Here is a 21,922-nt window from a genome sequence, read left to right as displayed (position 1 = left end):
AAATCTCCTGCACGTTACAGGGTCTGAGCGAAGATAGCCGAATAACGGTCGCAGGAGCCCGAATGTCGACATGTCTCTATTAAGGGTCTTGCTTGTGCTGCAATTCTAGGGATAATTCTTCGAAGAATACGTATTAAATATGGAGACAACACAATCAAAGACAAATAGAGCGAGAAAAACTAATTTTCAAAACGGAAAAAGGATTTTTTGATTAAATTTATCGGTACAAGTTTTCAGTAATTGCATTCCTCTTATGAGACTTTCGATACATGAAGGGAAGTAGTCCAATTTATTGTACAATTAGCTTAGCAATTTTTTAAGGACGTCAAATTTTCCTGTATGTATTATTTGAATGGGAAATATGACAAACTGTTTCAAAAAAATTGCTCAATCCCTTGTGGCGCTAGGAATTGGATAATTTAGAATGAGCTTGCACACTGCAAATTGGGCCACAAATTGCAGTGTCCAGAAATGCAGGGGCAGACAATACAGTCGAACTGTTCTGTGCTGTTCCCACGGGCCCACTTAGTCCAGTTTGCATGCCCAAGGTTTAAACGTGACCTGAAGTTTCAACTCCAGATTAGATACATATTCCACTGAGAAATTCATTCGCCACCTGTTCTTCACTAAAAATCAGGTATTTCGTTATTAAGTAAAAATCGTAACTATAATAGTAAATACCAATGGGCATTTTGAGGCGGTTTCTGTTAACAAATTTTATCATACAGAGTGAGTCAAAAAGAATGGGCCATCACTAAACTGGAGATACTAGACATCAAAATATTGTGATTGAGCTCAACATGGCTCATGTTATTAATGTTGCTAGTTTTTTTCTAGCAATTTGTCAATAATAATTAAAAAAGTTTTGATTGTATAAATCTGAAAATTGGTAGATTTATGATTTTTGGTATGAGAATTACGAATTTTAAGCTTATTTTGACATTGGTCCTAGTGAGTGTTAGTTTCACTGTATTATTTAAATAATATAAAACAAATTGTTTTATCTGTTAAGCTATATTTAAAACAAGTCGAGATTTACAAAGAATACTCAACTCTACAAAGAAAATGTACTCTTGTTTAGGTCATCTCAATCTATCGGCTTTTAAGTTATTTGCATTTAAAAGATTCAAAGTATTTTACTATGATTTAAAAAAAATTTTTTTTCCTTTTTTGTTCTTTTCAAAAGTTACGACAGAAAATACAAAAAGCCACGAATACTTTTAAAAATAATTGGAAAATTTTGTTTAACACTCAGAGACGTTTAAGAAAGTGCATTTTAAAATGTATTGAGGGAGGGGGTGGACGCTTCCAACATTTTATTTGAAATTAGTCATTATCTCTGTTCCTTATAATTATTATTGTTGTTTATTATTGCTTTGATTACTTTTCAGTACTTTTTCATTTTTTAAAAATATAAAAAGATTGTAGTAAAATACACTGAACCTTTTAAATGAAAATAACTTAAAAACCGATGGAATTAGACGACCTAAACAAGAATAAATTTTTTCTGTAGAAATGAGCGTTCTTTCAAATTCTTGACTTGTTTTAAGCATGGCTCAATAGATAACAAAATATATTTTAAATTGCTTAAATAAACAGATTAAATTAGCACCCTCTAAGAGCAAAGCCAAAATAAGCTTAAAATTCATAATTCTCGCCACCAAAAATTATAAAACTATCAATTTTCAGATTTATACTATTAAAACTTTCTTAATAATTATGAAATTTTGAATATGCTGTATCTTTTAAAACTAGCGACATTGGAATAAGCCATGTTGAGCACAATCACAATATTTTGGTGTCTAGTATCTCCAGTTTAGTGTTGGAATATTCTTTCTGACTCACCCTGTATAGAGAGTACAAATGATGCTAGAGGGTAAAAATCAGAGCGATTCGGCTAAACTTGCCTTATACAAAAGTTGGTTGTTTTTATTGTACAGGATGTCTCTAAAAGAACTACAAAATTCTACCACAGATTTCTGAAGCGAAAACATGACGATTTAACCCAATTTATTTTAGTGCAAAAGTGGACGGTTTCTAAAATATAGAATGTGAAAGTGCAGATTAAAAAAGCAAAAACATTAATTTCTTCGCTTGTAATGCTACTATCTGAACAAAATGTTACATCAGAGGGTTTCTAAGAGCGAGAAATCAGAATCCGTTCACATTTTCGATACACAATATAGAGAGCGCTATTAGCGCTAGGTAAACTCTCTTTAGAGGGGGGGAGTTTTTTTATTCCCCGGTATAAAATTTATTTATGACTAAATTTGTGTTTTCCTACATGTTTTATGAAAAAAATGGTACGTTGATACAAGTTCCTACGGGAATTCCTTCTTGAGATATTTGAAGTTTAAAGTGTCTTAAAGTGTCTGTTAAACATGTCTTGAAAAATAATTTTAAAGTATTTATTTATTCGCACAGTACATCGAAAAAAAAATAAAAAATTGGTATAGCCGAATAAAAAGATGAAAATTAAAAAAAAGTGATAAGAATTAAAGATGAATTAAATGTTTTGATTTTTTTCGTTTCAACTGCACGAATAAATAAGTACTTTTAATGTTTTAAGACGTTCAGCAAATTTTAAACTTCAAATATCTCAAGATGTAATGCCAATAAGGACATGTACCAAGATATCTTTTTTCATGAAAAATATAGGAAAACACAAATTTTATACTGGGTAATAAAAAAATTATGCTCCTTTAAAGAGAATTCATCTAGCACTGTCAGAGCCCTCTACAGTGTGTATCGAAAATTTAAATGAATGCTGATTTTTAAAAGCCCCCTGATGCGACATTTTGTTCAAATAGTAACATTACAAACAAAGTAATTAATTATTATTCTGTTTTTAATCTTCACTTTAACGTATCGTATTTTGAAAACCGTTCACTTTTGGACTAACGTGAATTGGATTAAATCATCATGTTTTCACCTCAAAAATCTATGGTCCAGATCTTTTAGAGACATCCTGTGTAGGATGTCATTGGTATACAAATTCATACCTAATAGCAGAAAGTGGTCATGGAATAATGTCTAAACAAATATAGAACAAATATAGAAACGAGTAAACTCTGTTTTTTGAAGCTATAACATTTCGAGAAATTACTTTAGGGAATTTTTTGTAATTTTCAAGATATAGATATGGCTCTAAACTTAACTAAGAAAAACGATGCGACATAAGGAAAAAACCCTATGTCGCCTCCTTTTTTGAGTATGTTTCCAGTATGTCACTGATTATTTTCTTCATTACACTAACAGCCAAGCAAATGTCGAGAATGAGAGCAGCTTTATACTGATTAAACCCTTTCCAGCTTTTGCGAAAATTGAACAGCGATAAAACGGCACTTAGCTTTTGAAAACGGTTTTTTGAGCGAGTTTGATATTAACCGAAGCAGAATTTAAACCCATATCATTGATGGCACGTTATTTTCGTGAGAGATAATTACATCGGCAATTTGGTGGAATTATTCTCTAATATTCATGTCAATTTGGGGCTTAAAGAAAGTATTACGCCTGCTGACTACCGTGATTGGTCAGAATTCAACGGAGCATTTTCGATTTTTCGAATCCAAAAAACTTTTTTATTATTGGCTTTTTTATTTTTTCCCCAAGTTATCGTAAGCATTATATGCGACTGCACCATTCTATTGGAACCAACAATTGTATGTGCAAGCCAACGGGAGACTATCTAGGGTTCCTCCAGGTCGCTTCAAACCAAAGTGGTTATAAAAGAAGGATCAACTATTTGAATGCCAATAATTTGAACCCACACGTGAAACCCAAAGCAATCTTGGTAATGCGATTTTTCACTTGGATTTGGGACTCAAATAAGTTAGAAGAAGGGTGGGTGATCCATGTATTGTAAATGAAGTCGGAATGGTAAATAGGGTTTCAAAGATTAAACTTAAATCAAATTCTTTCATCGAGCTCTCCAATTCAACTTCATCGTCTTTGATGTCTAACCCAGTTGTGGATGAAACATCACAAAGGAATTAATAAACTAAATTTCTGAATTTCTAAATACGTTTAATATGGGTTCTAATAATACCCAAATGAATTTATTATAAAACTCACCACTCTTAAGTTCACAGCAACTGGGATTTTCCAATTATACCTTTCCTCAAGATTTTCATTTTCAATAAGGTCTCGGAAACCAATTGCTCGACAAGAAAAGCTCTGACAAATCTTCTGTTATTGGGAATGTGTCATTCTAGGAGACGCCGTTCATATACAGGGTATTTGAGTTCTTATGATTTTATTTCTAAGGGGTGATTAATCACCTCGAAAGATATTGATTAAATCTAAGACACGGTAATAAAGATTGCATTATGAGGAAGACGTTTTTTCAATCAATTTATCACATTATTTTTTAGCAGTTTTTCCCGTTTTCCTCTCTCTCTCCCTCTCCTATTAGTTATCATTCATTGAAAATTTTCTTAAAAATTAATTATTAAAAAATGTTAATTTGATAAAATATCTGAAACATCATATATTTTTTATTATGTTATTTTAATGATTGTGTTTTAGCTATAATCAATTTCTATTCACGTAATTAGTCACCCTGTAAGGTACTTCAGGTTACGCCTATGCTTTTTCGTCTTACATTACATACTTATATTACTTTCTCATGGAAACCTAAGGGCAATGTTAGAACATAATTAGGATGTATATTTATCTAGAAACACAATTTCTTTGTCTAACTAGCTAAACCATCAAATTGCAATTAATTTCGACCAAAGGTCCGAGTACTGTTTAAAGTTCAAACTACCTTTATTAATATACTTTAAAGAAGTCCATATATCAATAGGGGAAGACAGCACAGAGGAAAGGGGGGGGGGGGGGGGGGGGTTACTAAGTAGAACTAACACTCTCAACATATCTTCTCAAACACTAACGTTTAGACCAAAAGGGTCTTTACTCCTTACTTCTGTTCTTGTATTACCGAAAAGTTAATAAAGTCTTGTATTTTTAAAATCGGGTATAATTATATATTCCAACCCAGCATACTTCTTGAGAATAAAATCATAAAACTTTAAATACTCTATATGCACAATACAAAATATTTCAAATTCGACCATCACCATTGGGATCTCGCAAACTAGAGAAGATATGAAGAAGGCTAAATGGGAGCAAAATTGTGTAATTTAGCGCTTGACCAAATGTCGTTTTCAAATTTGAATTTTCCGAGTACTTCCGAAGATATTCGAAAAAAACTAAAAATTGAAAACTTCGTTTTTTTTTAACGTTATTTGACAAGGAAGCCTAAAACCATAGACACATTTTCATTGCTCCTTTTTCTCAGCTAAACGATGACATTTTCAGATTTGCCGTCCGACGTTTCCTTTTTCGACTAACATCATCAACTTTATTTCTTCTTATGGGAGCCACATTGGATTTTTCAATAGAAAAATGTGCTTGTGGTTTAGAGTTTCCTTATCAAATAACACTAAAAATAAATAAAAACGAAATCTCATTTTTTTCAGCTATCTTCGGAAATACTTGGAAAATTAAAAATTTTAAAACGACATTTGGTCAAGCGCGAAATTATGCAATTTTGCCCCCACTTAAACGTCTTCGTATCTCCACTGGTTTTCGAGATCCTAATGGTTAAATTTGAATTTAAAACGCCCTGTATATGGACAACTTAAACGCAGCAGAAAAAGCCATAAATAAAAACCATATTAACATAATCTTCGTTGGTAAACATCATTAAACACTTTATTCAAAGAACGCTTTTTATTAAATCTCATTGAAAAACAATTATGCCTCGTATACCTCCTAGATTTATAGCTTCTACTTGTAACGTGTAAACAAATAAGATAATTCACTTCGTTGTTCTTCATGAATCCATTAAATTAAGCCACAGTTCCTTTAACCGTAAAAAATGCTACATACCTTTGTAGTTCTAAAAGGCTTTACTTTGAAGATGTTTTTTTTGCATTTGTATGAGCAACGAACAATAGGAAAGAGTAGTCTAATTTAGTTGTCAGAGAATGAAAAAGCACAGCTTAAGTGCTGTCTTTTTTGCTATGTGGGTTTGAGAGTCGCAATTTTTAACATGTAACATGCAACAGAGTAAACATGTAACAATGTCATTATAAATCACGAAAACAATAGAAACTAAATATTTCTTAAACCGCTGAAAATTAGACCCTTATTTATAGAACTTTTTTGTTGGTAATGAGTTGTATAATCGTCTCCTAAAGTATCTTTCTCTCGTAATAAAACACCCTATACAGGGTGTCTTAGAAACATTTATATAAATAAGTATAACTTGCTGGCAGATAAAAAAACAGAGCGATTCAGATCAGTATACCTTATAAAAAAAGTTGCTTTTCATCATGAAAAATGTATAAATATTTTTTTTATTTTGCAAATTGCGAATAATTCTCTCCGTTTTTGAATTGCTGGCTTGAATTGCTCCCGAGGGGTTTTTTCGTGCGATAAATTCATTGAAAATCTCGGTTCCGAATTCGTTGATAGGTGACAACATTGAGGTATAAAAAATAAATTTAATTTTTTTATCAGTCCTAATAACTTTAAGGTTTTTATGAAGTATAATACCTGAAATTCTTTTTAGATGAAGAAAATATTCTGAAAAAAAAACTCATCACTGTAACCGCTTCCGATATATTTTTAATTAAAAAGCTTTTAATTAAGTTTTGGACGCTATGCTAAGAATTTATGAATCTAATTAACTCATTAACTACTTACATTACGAGGTAGGCCATTAAAACAATGAAATGTCACACGGGCGCTATTTTTCACACTTTTTCTGACGTTCGTAATATCGATAATTACTCATAATTATACTAATGAGCAACTCATTTCATTAATGTGATATTTATTTCCTTAGTATGACAAGTCAATCGTGTTACACATTCATCGAATGGATTTCTCCAATTTGTTACTCCAAAAGCAATATTATTGCCCTTTTTTTAAATAAAATCTTATTAATCTATGAGAAAACGTTTACAAGGAAAGCTACATTTAATTAGAGAAATGATTCTTAATAATAATCTTAATGTATGGAGTGGGGTTTCGGGAGATTCGATTTTAAGATTCATTGAACTTCTGGCAAGACTAAATGGGGGCACGGTACTTGAACTTCTTGAGAAACGACTTGTCTCTAGTTTTGAAGTATGTTCCTCTAGCCTTAAAACAATCTTTTCGGTTCATGTAAAATAACGTTCCTGCTCATTACCCTATACATGTAAGGGAGTTTTTGACTACGAATATTCCGCACCGATGCTCAGTAAAAAGTGTGGTGGAAAAGTGATTTTAGTTTTCATCAATCTGTTATCGCAAAACGAGAAAAAGTAAAATAGGAATTTGAATTTTTTTTTGTTTCAAAAACAGTCGAAACTGTTTGCGTCACAAAATTACCCCCTTGAATAAGCAACTTTCGTCTCATTTCACTAAATCTGTATTTATAACCATTTACGAGATCTTCATGCTGGACATTCTTATTGTATTATCCTTCTGTTGGGGACACTGTATAATATTTCGTGTAGCGTATCGTTACCGTTTTTAGACCGGTAAGTTCTAAGTTTGCAAAAAAGGCTGCAAAGGTTTTTGTATGTTTGAAAGCCATATCATTTCTTAGATGATTCATTCGGTCGAGTGCTAGCGCGGCAGCAAATAAGATGTTTCTTATACGGAATAAAATAATAATCGGGATAATCGAGGATTTTTTTGTTTCAAATACTCATGATATCCATCACTAGTGTCCTTGACATGTAGTGAGTAAAAGAGCGTGTCGAATCACTAATATTTAGTGGCTGTAGGTGAAATATTTTTTTCTCTATTTGTGGTGATCATGCTGTTGCTGCTTGAAGCAGCATTCCTATTTAAAAGGTAAGTGGAATAACGTTTACAACCGTGCTCGCTCATGTTAACATGAGGAAGTGTAATAGAATGCAAGACTTTAAATAGGGAGGTTGTTATGGTTTCGTGGGGACGAACAGACGTAACTTGGAAGTAAAATGAGTTTGATGAAGTGGATAAAAAGCGTTCTATGAAACTGCGAAAGGTTTTTAAAAATAATTAGTAATAAAGTCGTAAAAGAATAAAATAAGAGCATTAATTTTTTAGTTTTTATGGGATATCTCCAAAATGATTCTATTTTTTAACATGTTATTTTTTAATGTATTGTTATGGCTTTCCACCTCTTACAACTATAGCGTTAGCAATGCTAAGGTATCGAACCCGATTAAGTGCAATAAACAGTAAAAACTTAAGTTGGGCAATAAACCTTTAATCATGGAACCTGCATATTTATTAAGTAAACAACCAAAACATTAAATTACTTAAATCTTATTAACAACCATCTATAATAGTTTTAAATTATTTTAACTTACTCTAATATCGAATAAATAACACTAGCATTAACTATAACTTGGTTCACTCAGCTATCACCTCACATCTGAACGTCATGCCTGTGCCTTTCAATTCAACGGAAGGCAAAAGATATTTTGAAGCATTGACTTTGGTGAAGCCTTAATTTCTAAGTATTCATTCTCTTCATAATTAGAAGGGGGTGGCGTCGGGGGGCGTAGATCGGGAAGTGGGTACCGGTAAACTGGTGGAGGTGGTATATTTTTGGGATGAAGGGCGCAGTTAACGTTATGTCACACACAATCATCTAGAGTCATTAACAGCGGATTTACGTATTCGAAGCCTTCGAATTCCGATTGATCGATTTGGTCTATCACAGAGCTGAAAATGCAAATTAATCTATAAATATTAATATTTCTTAAGGCTGCAATACAGTAAGCAAATTTTCTTGTTAGTAACAAAATTTTTCCATATCTAAGTATACATATATACATATAAATTTTTCAATTGTCAAAACAGGCACTCATTACGAAAGCTTTTGTCTAATGTTTACCTATTCGAACTTTGTGACATGACTCATTGAAAATCCCATAAATATTAGAATTTATAGAGAAATCTCGAAAATTTGTCGAAGGCAATGCTGTAACTCGCCTGTCTTTGGCCCATTTGAGCTCAATTAAACTGGCTGATGTTATAGCTCTGACTTTTCATGAAAAACAATACAAATTTGAAGATTTACAAAAAAATCTTAAGGTTTCTTAACTGTAAAAGCATCTTCAAAGTTTATAAATTATTCAACTGTATGGCGGCCTGAATATAAATCAGATATAGTAATTTTAATTAATTTTTACGAAAAGTTGTACTTACGGATCATCTGGCGTAAGATGCACAGGTTCGTCAGTGAATTCTGGAGGAAAATTGGCCATATCTCTGTCGGAATCTAGACGTGGTTTATAAGGTGGCGGAATACGTTTCTGCTCAAGCTGAAAATATTACTTATTGTCATTGATATTACTGAACTTAAATTATGAATAGATTTTATTATTTAAAAAACCCAAGATGATGAAATAAGTGTCCTATTTTTAGTTAGACCAATGGAGCTATTGATAACATTTCTAACGATTCCATTGAAAACACATACCTTTCCATTGAAAACACACATCTTTATATCAAAACTGAAAAACTGCTATCGACATAAAAATTTTGAAGAAGCTACTGAATTGTAACCTAAAATGTCTGAAATGGTGTTTTATGAACTTTTGCTCCATCTTTTATAATAACTAAACTATGGCACCACGTCCAAAAGAAAGATTTTTCAAAAACATCCTGTATCATAAAATTTTACTTGAGAATCGGATCCATACAGTCAAATTTCATCTATCTATTATAGCTTTGCCTAAACGCTTTAAATCCATTGAAAAGGCGATACCCTTTACATAGGCAACTTCTCCTTCAAAACAAGAAAAGATGACCATTTTCCGACAACTAGGCCAAAGTTAAAAAGAAGGGTATTTTTTCGTTAGTAAGAACAAGTTTGTCTGAATATCAAAAAACGAAGCATTTTTTAGTGAGTAGGTAACTACAATCTTTTTTACAAACAGCATATTCAACTACCGTGGATTTTTTAATTACGATGACCATACTCCTGAGGCCTAGACTGCTCTAAATGATGACTGGAGATAAATGTATGTTGTTCCGACAGTGTTTTTCTCTATTCGTTGAAAACCTAATTAATATATATTTGCAAACTCATACACCCGAAAAAGCGATCTTGTCTTTTGTAAAATTGTGGCACATTGTCAACTTTATTTTAGAATTGTTTATACTAACCAATTCCCAATCTATGTTTCTGAAAAATTGGTGGCTAGTGATTTCCAAAAACGGATCAGAAGTGCAGCATCCCAATCTTTCCAGAGGGTTCTTGTTAAGGAAACCTTTCAAAACGCTTGCTGCCTTTACACTTAAGGATCTAAAAATAAATAGAAGTCTAAAGATAAAATAGAATTAAGAAAGTGCAAATATTATGGAAAATTGAATATTAAAGGACGAAGAAAATTTTAGACGAAGTCTGATACACGATTTGAATGATTCCGTATTAGCATGATGTCAAAATGACGCATTTTGAAAAATCTTTAATAATAATATTGTCAAGGCCGTGTCATTTTTATATTATTCGAATGCAGTATTGCGGGAACCACATCTGAATAATACAGGGTCAGGAAAAGTTCTAAAAAATAGCGACTAATTACATTTCTGTTGAAACCTTAAAGCTGGCTTCACGAAATGAATGCAAAATGTTTAACATTTTTTTCGAAAAATCGTAATATAAGCGCTCCCACCCTCTATGATAAATACACAAATTCTGACAAAGAAATACATTCTATGAAGTCATTATTGTCACAGGCCTGACGTAAAATGTTTTATTTTACTACATTTTTTTTCTTCGCTCGATTCAGATTTTATTGAATTTGTTCCAATTTTTTCGTCCTCACTGTTCAGCAATGTAATATCTCAATAATAGGTCTCTCTCACCTTGGAATCCTTATAGTTTTTTCCAAAATAACTTGAAACAAATAGTCTTCAGTATTTTGATCGGGATTTTCCGAAGCTCCTGCTATGTCAAATGGAGACCTTCCCGCTAACATTTCATATAATAACACTCCTAAAAAACATTTATATTAGTATAACGTGTGTTCAGCACAAATTTACTCGATAATAGCGTGTTTTATAGATTTTTAGAAGAGTATGTTCCAGGCATGTTTCTATGCTTTTAAAAAGTGTCTAATTTTAGTAATAGAGATTAATGGATTCAAACAATAAAGGGGAAGGAGGGAATTTATACAGGCACTATAATAATTTATGTACTGTGTATATTTAACTAGTAAACGCCTTTCCGGAAAATATATTCCTGATTTTAATTAAAAACCTTCTAGAATCACATTTCAATTTTTAACTTACCTAGTGCCCACCAATCTACCGAAAACCCATAGTCTTCTCCTCTCAGTATTTCCGGTGCTATATAGTTGGGTGTGCCACAAAAAGTTGAGGTGGTATCGCCTATTCGTATCCCCTCCTTGCACATACCATAGTCAGTGAGTTTAATATGTCCTTCTTGGTCCAATAATACATTGTCCAATTTCAAATCGCGATAAATTATTCCTTTCCCATGAAGGAAACTGAGAGCTAGAGAAATTTCAGCTGAGTAGAACTTCGCATGTTCTTCTGGGAGTTTTCGTTGTCTAAAAAATAAGTATGTAAATTAATAAAATACATAGTATGAATCTACTGTTATATCTAATTGTGATAGGTAAAAATTCATCAATCAAAACACTCTCTACAGGATGATTCATTAACAACGGGATATGAATCACCCTGTGTAAAATAGAAATATCTTTCTAAAAAAAGAAAACAGTTAACCTATTCCTGTAATGTATAGAAAAGAAACGAGGAGCGTTCTGTTTCAAAATTATTTACCTCTGCATGTGATACATCAAGTCACCACCCCTAATAAACTCGACTACAAAGAATAAGCGCGATGGAGTTTGGAAACAGGAATGTAGACCAACAAGGAACGGATGGTTTGATGCAGTCTCAAAAACGTGTTTTTCTGTTTGAACCCAGTCAATATCTTCATCATCAGTCACAAGAGCTTTCTTAATAACCTACAAAATGAATTATTCTTAAATTAATCTACAGGTGCAGGTTGTCCCGAAGGTGGTACCTTCATTGCATAAATCCGTTTAGTTCTCTTCATTTCCACCATTAATACTTTAGCATAAGATCCCCTCCCTATAACTCGGATTAACTCAAAGTCGCTTAATGAATACTGCCGCTTATCTGTAAACTCTGAGTCATCTAAAATCACATTCGAATCCTGCGTGGCAATTAGTTCGCCTACAAATCGTTAGGTTTAGATACAGTTTTATCCATATTACCCGTCTATATCCTTAAGCTCCGTTTTTGTCCGCTTCGCTTATAATTTAAAGTCGGCTTTATAATCAATTATATTGTCACACAAATTTGCGTTAAAATGTTTACACAGATAGGGAATGGGATATACTTCGAGTCCGAGCCTTAAGCTTCAGTGGGAAGTTAAATTGAGCATACAACCAGGCCTTATTGGCATACGGGCAATATGGGTATTAAAACTCCACAATATTTTACCGATTAATAAGATGATTTATATCGAAGGTGAAAGTGCAAAACCTTATAATTCAATATTTATTTTTCTTCATTTTTTAAACAAATTTTTCTAATGGATGTCTCCATTATTTTCGCCCCCAAAATAAAAATCCGGTTCTGGTCTAGATGTTCAATCGGATGAAGAAACTTAAAAAAATATTTGTCTTTCGAAATTTTGCACTTCGAGCCTTCGACATCCAATTCCTATGGAAAAGGATATCCTATGAAAAAAATACAAAAGACAGTATCAGATGGGTAGTAGGTTCAGGGCAGAAAAATCAATACTAATCAAACTTTACCCATCTTGTGCATTTATGTCAATGGCATTAATGGTACCTACTGTCCAAAAGAAAGATTTTTAAGGGATTCCCTATCTTTAAGACGGTGATTAAAAACTAACTAATTGTGACCATTAGACCTGGTTTTTCAAACTCCTGGCAACTTTGACAGCAGGATAATTTCCACGGAAATTAACTAATGCTCTGTTCTAATTTCGTCACTTCTAGGGAAATCATCTTACTGGCAAAGTTATCAGGATTCTGAAAAACTTGGCTTAACGATATTTTAATACTTACTAGAAGGCTCTATGGCTGCCTTATTAATTTCACGACTAAAACTATGCAAATTGGTGTTCGCTGGAGGGGTGTCCACAATAATGTGCATTGTATCCTCGCTCCGATCATCGCAGAGTAAATTGTCTATGTTTTGCTCATTTGTACAGATTATATTCACAGCCTTGTGACATTTCTTGTGGACAAGTAGTTTGCACTGGATGCATTTGAATCCCTGCCTGCCCAGTCCCCATATTCGATCGTGGCAATAAGCACAAAACGCTCGCTAAGAGATAATTCATCATTATCGGTCAAGTCATGGTCCGATCATGGTTTAGTGACGATTAGATCAAATGTTGTAACATTCGTTAAGACAGTGATCATTTAACAGGACCGCTAATGTGAATAAACCATACAAAATGTATGTTACAATATTTGACTTGACCGTGATCTGACCGTAACTGCCCGATAAAGGTTTTTCGAGTTTATCAGAAAACTGTTATAGAATGGTTTAAAAATCCTTCCAGACCACACGCATTATTCACGAAGATCCTCCAATCGTTCTAAAACAGTTTTCCCGTGGGTTGGAACAAGCTTGCTCTGAATCTTTAAAAATAAATCGTTGTAAATCTATAATGTTATACATATACATATAGTATATTATTTATAACATTATAGTTAAATTTGATTTTATTAGGAGTAACTAATTAGGTACAGTCCATTTTGCAGGGTCTATTAGTTCATTTAAATTTTTTTTTAATATAAGTTAAATTTAAGCGAGCCCTACAAAACCGACCTTTATCTAAAAATTAAATACTTTCACATTTGAACTAACTTACTCTGTTAAAACGTTTAGCCTGGAATATGTGCCCATTAATTCTATAGAGTTTGCGCCATCTTCGGGCTCCCCTCCTGTAAATACTCCCTGAAAAAAATATCATGCTCAAGGATTTTAGATAATAGCAATAATTAGCCGGCTAAACTTTATCAGTACAATTTACAGCTAGGTAGAAAAACATGATCTGAGATATTACTTTTGAGATTTGCAAGCTTTAATTTAATGGAGCCTTCAGTTTTCAACATTTTTAAATCCTACTTTTTATCCATACATTACTTGTTTAATAATCTTCTAGATCAGATTTTATAAATTTTTGAAAAGTTATGCGGCATAATGGAATTTTTTGTTTGTTTTGGTCATTCTAGGGTTCCTAGGAAAAATTATGAGATTATGGGAATATTTTTTCTATTAATGCAGTTCAAGATATCATCTCCCCTCTACTTTTATGATTCATTTATGGAAAACGCTAAGGCGCAAAGCCTTTTTTCCTATCACTGCCAGTTACAATAAATTTTAAACAATCTTTTTTATTTTAATATGTTTCAAACAGAATGTTCTGGCGATGTTTACAAGATATATCGTTTTTGTATTAAAAAATTTGAAGTAATACAGATATTTAATAAAAACTGGAATCTACTGACTGACAAAAAAGTTATAGGAGTTCAAAACATAAACCATGTGACCTATGTAGCATTTTCTATGAACAACAACCAAATTGGCACAATATTTAAATTCCTTATGTTAGAAACCATCAAGTTAGTGGTTCTCGTTAAACTATACTGATTTTTGAAAAATTTTAAACGCAAAACTAATGCAAAATTTCAACTTTGATCCCCAGTATATACAATATTAATTTTTGGACTAAAGGAAATGTAATAAATATTCTTCAGGATTTCATGGCGCAACTTAGAGTTCTTTAAATGAAACACCCCCTATATATTTTTAGATAATAGTTTTCAAGCGAATGACGCATTTGTATCCCATAAAAATAACGTGCAACTTTATGTAAGTAGTAATTAAGAAAAAGCAAAAATACTATTAGAAGATTGGATAAATAACATTCACCTTTGATATCGAAACATGTCTATAAAGGATGTTCTAAAAGTGTGGAAAAATCAAATTTTCTCGCTAATTAGTGAGGCAATTTTATTTTATAAAACAATTAGAGTGCGTATAGGAGAGATCCAAAATGTCCAGGAACTCGTATATTTGACCTCTGATTCCCACGTTTTATTGAAAATATCTCAATGCTTAGCAGAAAAAATAAATATAAACGCATAAAAAATTGCAAGATACCATGAAAATCCAGTTTTTCCCTTGAAGCATTTCAATGAGAATGAAATTGTTTACAGCCAACGTCGTCAATTGAAATTTTTGATCAACAAAAATTCCATTCAGATGCACATTTTCGAATGACGATGCAAGTTAGAATACATTTACATATAGTGCGGACGAAAAGTAAGGAATAAATAGATATTTCTCATAAATTGCTAAAGCTAGAAAAAATAACGTTCTTAGTTTTTTTCTTTTGCGTTCCTCATACGATTTTTTCTGATAAAGTGTGCAGGTTAGATAACAAAAGCAGGGCCGCAGTAAACTTCAATTTTTATAATCAATTATATAGGTATATTTTACAATATGTTTGCATTTGCAGTTTCTGCCTTCATATAGAGTATAACCTAAATCCACTATCTGTATTTGTTTTAAGAGTTTTTTTAGGGTGCTTGTAAATTTATTATGTCTGTGTTTTTGCGGGTGTCCTGTATCGTCGAAAACACTGGTATCAGGAGCGCAAGAAAAAATGTTCAATACCTTGTTCAAGAATTTGTTTAAAATTTAATTATTTATGAAAAACATCTATTTTTTTACGTTAGAACCGTACGGATGTAGATATATGACAATTTATTGACTCTTACCTAATTTCTCTGACTGTTTGCCTCTATGTGTACATAGTAGAAGGCACTTTTTTAAAATGCGTATAATTGGAAATTTCCTTTCATACGGACTAGCCAGCATTGTTTTACCGTATTTTTTAAACTTGGAATACAAAAATTTAACAAATAACTTACACACTTAGATCTAACATATATGGGCTAAACAGTACACTTTATAAATACATAACAATCAAAGCACAAACACCTCCTTTAACAAATTATAAGTTTATGGGCAAATACGTTCGAAATATAACATATACAGTCCTACCGAAATATCTTTGTGAAATGAAAGCTATGGAGTATCGACGATAGGTAGAAACCCATAAAAAATGTATGGCAAAAAACTGGGGTCAAATAGGACATACCTATTATAGGGTATCTATAGGTATTCTATACGGTCGTTTCCCAGAACATGAAAAGACAGATCTTTATCGGTACTGCCTACAAAAAAATTACCTTAAAATGATAATGCTCTGTTTCTGCAAAACAAAAGTGTCCATCTCTCTTGCTAACTGTAAGTCAAAAAGTATCAGACTTGAATAATGTACTCATTATTAATTATTATAGTATACCTAAGAGAACTTTGATTTCAGTACCAAAAAATCGTCTATTTCTCGTCAAATCTTATCAAAGTTACTTAGACAAATTTTAGCTCGGACAATTTAACAAACAATCTGTTGGTCATATGTCCTATGAGTCGTTCGAAATATGTTTGATGAAATAGTCCAGGAACTACAGAGTGATTTATTGACTTGAAAGGTTAGCTAATACCGGGACGTTTTAATAGTCTAGGAGATGAGAAAGAGTGGCATGAGACGAACTTTTGACTAAAAGGGTCGGTGACCTGGCATGACCAACTGTTCGAACTATATTAAAGTTCAGCACTCATCAAATCAAATTTACCCCAAATCAGTCTGCATCAATTTCATGAAATTTGCATTTTCATTAAATACTAAAAAATAGCTAGCTCAATTTTGAAAAGATATTTTAATAGAAGGTGAAACTCTAAAAATGTCCTAATTTAACCAATTACCTCCATCCAATTTCAATATTCGCTTAGATGAAACAGTCTGTATTTATTTAGTATGTTTTTATTATGTATTTATTACTATATTCGTTAAAATATTGTGACACATGTAGAGTCTTAATGGTACTTACTGTCGTCTGCTTCTCCAGATCCAGGTCCTTGTGCAGGAGGATTAGGGAACACTGTAAAAAAAACGCCAAAGCCTAATAATAAATATTTTGGTTCATATCAATGTCTATCATTTTGTTGTTTAAAATTTGTTTTTGTTAAAATAAATAGAAATAAATAATTTCGACGTTCCAGTGGCATCTTTTGAATGGATTCAAATGAACTAATCGTCCGTTTAATAAAGCGATAATTTTAATAGCGGCATAGATAAATACAAATTTCACCTCCAAATTGTGCCTTTTTACACAAGGCCGCTTCTGAGTACCACGGTTAAAAGTTTCTTCTTAAGATTTCAGTAAAAGGAAAAATTTGTAATATTCGTTTTTTAGGGGTATAATAAATTATATCGGAGCCTTAGAAGCACAAAGGTTGTGTAGTCAACTATCTCCTCCTACATAATGTATTCCTAATGTGGCAACTCTCTACTTCAACGAACAATACTTAATCGATAATATAGTGACTAATTTCAGTTATCAGTGATGGACAGAAAATTATAACGTTTACCCGGAGAATGCTATTTATACGATCCGCCAGACCGTATTCAAACCTGATGGTACTTAAAAACATTAGAAAACTGTTAGTATATTAATATTAATTTCCTTGCTAACCAGGCAAGATTTGAAACTTATAGAATTTTAAAAATTACTTAGTACATGTGCTTGAATAATATCGTACCTTTATCAGTATTAGTCATAGGGCTAAGGTTTACCCCCGTGGTGGTCACAGGAGCGACATAAATCAACGCTGCATCTCCCAGAAAGTCAAAAAATCGAAAGATCCAGGGCCTCCGATCCATTTTAATTACATTTTATTCCATTGCACGTTCACAAAATATTTGTTTTCAACAACATATAGCGAACATCAAACAACAAACTAAAGTGATAACCTGATATCTTTTCGTTACACCTATATTTCCTGATAAGGAGCTATCTCTGCGAATTAATTTTAATGTTCAGGAGTGGCGGGTGGCAATTAACATCTCTAATTTCATGTGCCGTTGGATTCATGAAGACTGATGCAGATATTGTGAGTACCGTTATAGGTCTAACTATTACTGTAAGATTAATCGTGAAGAAACAGAACCGTAGATATTATCCATGGAGGTGGAAAAATATTATTACAAATTGTTTAGCAGAAGTGTTTCTTCTTTCTACGTACTCACCGGTTCGTATACAGTCATATCCAGGCTCTGAACTGCTATCATCATCTGACAAAGACATGTGATCCTGATGGAAATCCAAACATGCATGATAGTGATGCTCAAAGTTATGAGGAACCGCATACTCCACTGCGGTGTGCCTGCTTCCTACTCTTGTAAGCGTATTTCCAGCGGATAAAGTGCCACTTTTCTGCCGCTCGATATGAGCTGGGCATAAAATGACAGTTTGCGACCCGATCATGAGATTCAGATCTAGACTTGGTCTTCTGGAAAAAACAATTATATCGATTGTTTAATCCGTCAAGTTAACCATTAAGATCCAAACAATGTATACAGTGTTCCCAAATTTGCCTTCCATGTCTTGGGATCTCGGTAACTATACGAGTTATAAAACCGGTTACACGGGGAAAATTGTAGAATATCATGTTAGTAAATATTCAGGTTTTTGAGAAATTTTAACAAAACTATTATGAAAAGACCATCATAAGTTCTTTATTCTTGCGAATTGCAATTTTGTGAAATTTGAATCCGTCTCTTCCTTATACGAGTATAAGAAGTTTCAGAATAAATCTGTTAATGCTTGCTGTAGGTTCCTGTGAGCGAAATAAGAAATAAAATTTATATGAACATGGATCCGTTTCGTTTTCTGTCTGAAATACAATGCAACAAACAATTATTATTTTTTTAGGTTTTCTTAATAAGTCCGTTCAGGTATTAAATATTTTTATGAAAATTGGGAAGCGAAAAATCGGTGTAGACACATCTTTTAAGGAGAAGGCAATGTTTTAAATTTTACCTGTGGTTTTTACCATTGGTAGGACCCTGAACATTTTAAACGAAAAATATTATATGCCAATGGTTAAAAAAAAATTCCCGAATGCTTCATATTTCTATGAAAAAAAGATCTCTTGAATATTTTTCATACCATTAACTGTTTTCATAAAACGAAATAAAATACATCGATTATAGTTACTTATTTAGTTCTCTTATCCGTACCTAGACAATGGATGGTGTTCGGCATCAAAATCACCTTCGCATATCTGTGTGGTGGAATTATGAGAAACCGAAGATGGGCAGGTTTCTTGGGGCAATGGTACAGGCTCCTCAAGAATTTCTATGGGGTTCTGGACGTGATTATTGTGCCGTTGCTGTGAGGAACCACCGCTTGGTGTCTCTTGACTGAATTCCTTGTTCCTTCTAGGACTTCGTCCTCGATCAGCAGCAGGAGTGGCGTTCCAATATCCCCAAGCCATGATTCACAATATAAAGGCGCCTATAATATGAATAGGTTAAAGTGAAAAATTGCACATACAATTGAGTTTTTCTACGAGAGTTACCGACGCAAAAATGATATTGAAAGACTCTCGATTTCAGTGTACTTCTATATCCTACAGGTTGAGCGTATAACGATAGAGAAATAAACTTGTTTTCCACGGAAGAATAATAAAACTGAATGGTTAAAAAAAGTTCTTCCTGCGAGAAATTAGAATTTTGAAAAATATAAATAACAAAACCTTTTGCGTAAAATGTCGAATAATAGATATATGGGAGCTACAAACACTTAAGAAAAAATTGAAATACACCGCTTTTAAGGCTTTTAGTTCACCATCAGTTTTCAAAAACCAACATACCAATAGTCAAATTCATTTTTTTAAGGGGAGTTTTTTTAAATAATTCAATTTTCTGCAAGATATTCAAGAGATTGTCGGAGATTTTTTTGAAATCGATATTTTAATTCATTTTTTATATATTTTAAGTTACAATTTTTCAAGAATTTCAATCACAATTTAAGAGACATGTTTTCAATTTCCAAAGTTTTCAAGAATAGTCAATATATTTTTTGAGATTGATTCTTCAAGGGAATTTATAGATATTTTTATAGGTATTTTCCAGCGAAATTTCTTGGCAATTGCATGCAAAAGATTTATTTAATTTTCATGTGTTTTTGGAGCTTACTAAATCCCTTTTATGTACCTTACTTGTTATATTCAAGTTATTTTAAAAAGATTCTAGGAAATTTTTCTGAGATTTGTTAGGATCTTTGGAGTTTTTCTCCAGAGTTTTGAAAGTTTACTGGAAATTGATAGCATGTTGAAGAGATTTTTTTTGAAATTTTCGATATTTGCCAAGCTTCATTTGAGTTTCAAGTCACTTCCTCCAGGTATTTGATGTAGGACACTTTTATATATGAAACGGGTGGATTCTAAAGCAAAGTAACTAGAAAAAGCACGTTTGAAATATTCTAAGCATCAACATAATATGCTAATACGTTAATAACTGGGATATCTCGTAAATCAATAATACAAAAATTAAAAAAAAAAGTAATATGGATATTGAATAACACATTTCATTACTTATCGGTTTCTCAAATAACATTATTTATGAGCTACAAGTATATGTTCATGTTATTAAGTTCAGTTTAATGAGTTTCAGAATTTCAATCGAACAATACTCATGCATAAAATTAATTTTCCCTTTTGGTTCTGAATAATTGAATGACAACGATTAAAAAAATTCACGGTGAGTAACGCAAAATATCATATTCTAGAGGGTAAACCTCTGCCATCGACATTTAAAAACGGGCGTTAGGCTCGTTTGCTTTGTGCAAGATTCGAGCAGTTTTGCAATATCTTATGTAATGTTCAAATTATATTTTTTAGAGAAACATGCACAATATGTATTTGTAATAAATATCTACAGATATCAATACATACTGGACCAATGCAGACCCTCAAAGTTACGATCACAAATTATAGAATCTTACTTCCCACATAGCGACATACACAACTAGATGTGACGTACGCGGTGTTGCAATCGTAATAAAGCTCGATAGCTGCAAAATTACTAGAAAAAATATATAAGGGATAAATCAGTTTACTATTGAGTCGGTTGAAAATTAGCAGAGGAAAAATTGCAGATAAAAATTTACAACAAATAATTTTTCAGCATTTATTTATGAGAAAGCCATATCTCTATAGACCTGAATCCTGTAATTGCCTTACAAGAAGGGATATCAGGCAACAATGGAGAGTAAAACAAGATAAGTCAGAGTCGGCGATCAATAGCTATGGAAATGGCTATGGAAGAGTTCTGCTCTGTTTTGGCAAGGCATTTGAATTTTTTAGTACTGAAATTAGATTTTACCTATAAATAAATTAAAAGAGAAATATCCAAATATTATGAAATGTTCGAAGAATTACAGTTTAAAGTCTTAAAGCATCTACGCATGTAGCATAGTAGGAAACCCGTCTTAATTATTTTCTTACGAGTCTGGTATAACGTGGCTTTACTGCACGCATTTGTACTCTAAAAGTAGAACTTTAACGTGTGCGGTATTTTTTTTCCGATGAGTCTGCGCTAAAGTGGCTTAACCACTCGATTGATGACCAAAGTCCGCTTCACGTATCAAAATCTTAAGCCCCGCAGTCTTCAAGTCATGAAATGTGAAGTAGTAGCCTGACTGACACGAGTGGAGTAAATAAATAAATAATATTATAGTAACACATGCGAAAGTGTCTTCGCCGCACTCGATTTTCAACGTACTTCTTTGTTCTGTCTTTGTGCCGAAATCCTGAAACAACAGAGATTATTTACCTGTCAAGTGCTGAAAATGATATTTTACTGCGTGCTGATTGCAGTTCTGCGGTCAGCAACCGAGTAGGGTAAAAACATTTCCGCAAGCGTTAAGTATAGTACTTCTACAAGCACATATGCGATAACTTTGTT

General features: G+C 32.6%; 1 protein-coding gene across 1 annotated transcript; it reads right to left on the bottom strand.

Annotated features, from left to right (window-relative positions):
• Positions 1–8,241: 8,241 nt before the first annotated feature.
• LOC136417835 (atypical protein kinase C-like) lies at positions 8,242–21,005 on the bottom strand. Its single transcript, XM_066403669.1, has 13 exons — positions 20,911–21,005; positions 19,193–19,469; positions 18,200–18,462; positions 17,001–17,051; positions 13,910–13,995; positions 13,095–13,356; positions 12,059–12,231; positions 11,812–11,999; positions 11,296–11,576; positions 10,870–10,999; positions 10,168–10,306; positions 9,205–9,320; positions 8,242–8,718 (listed from the first exon to the last, which is right to left on the bottom strand). Exons 2-13 carry the CDS (start codon positions 19,447–19,449, stop codon positions 8,631–8,633), a joined length of 2,034 nt encoding a protein of 677 aa, XP_066259766.1. The 5' UTR covers positions 19,450–19,469; positions 20,911–21,005; the 3' UTR covers positions 8,242–8,630.
• Positions 21,006–21,922: the final 917 nt, after the last annotated feature.

This window comes from Euwallacea similis, chromosome 30, assembly GCF_039881205.1.
Source record: "Euwallacea similis isolate ESF13 chromosome 30, ESF131.1, whole genome shotgun sequence".
NCBI lineage: Eukaryota > Metazoa > Arthropoda > Insecta > Coleoptera > Curculionidae > Euwallacea > Euwallacea similis.
This window is presented reverse-complemented; position numbering and strand designations above follow the sequence as displayed.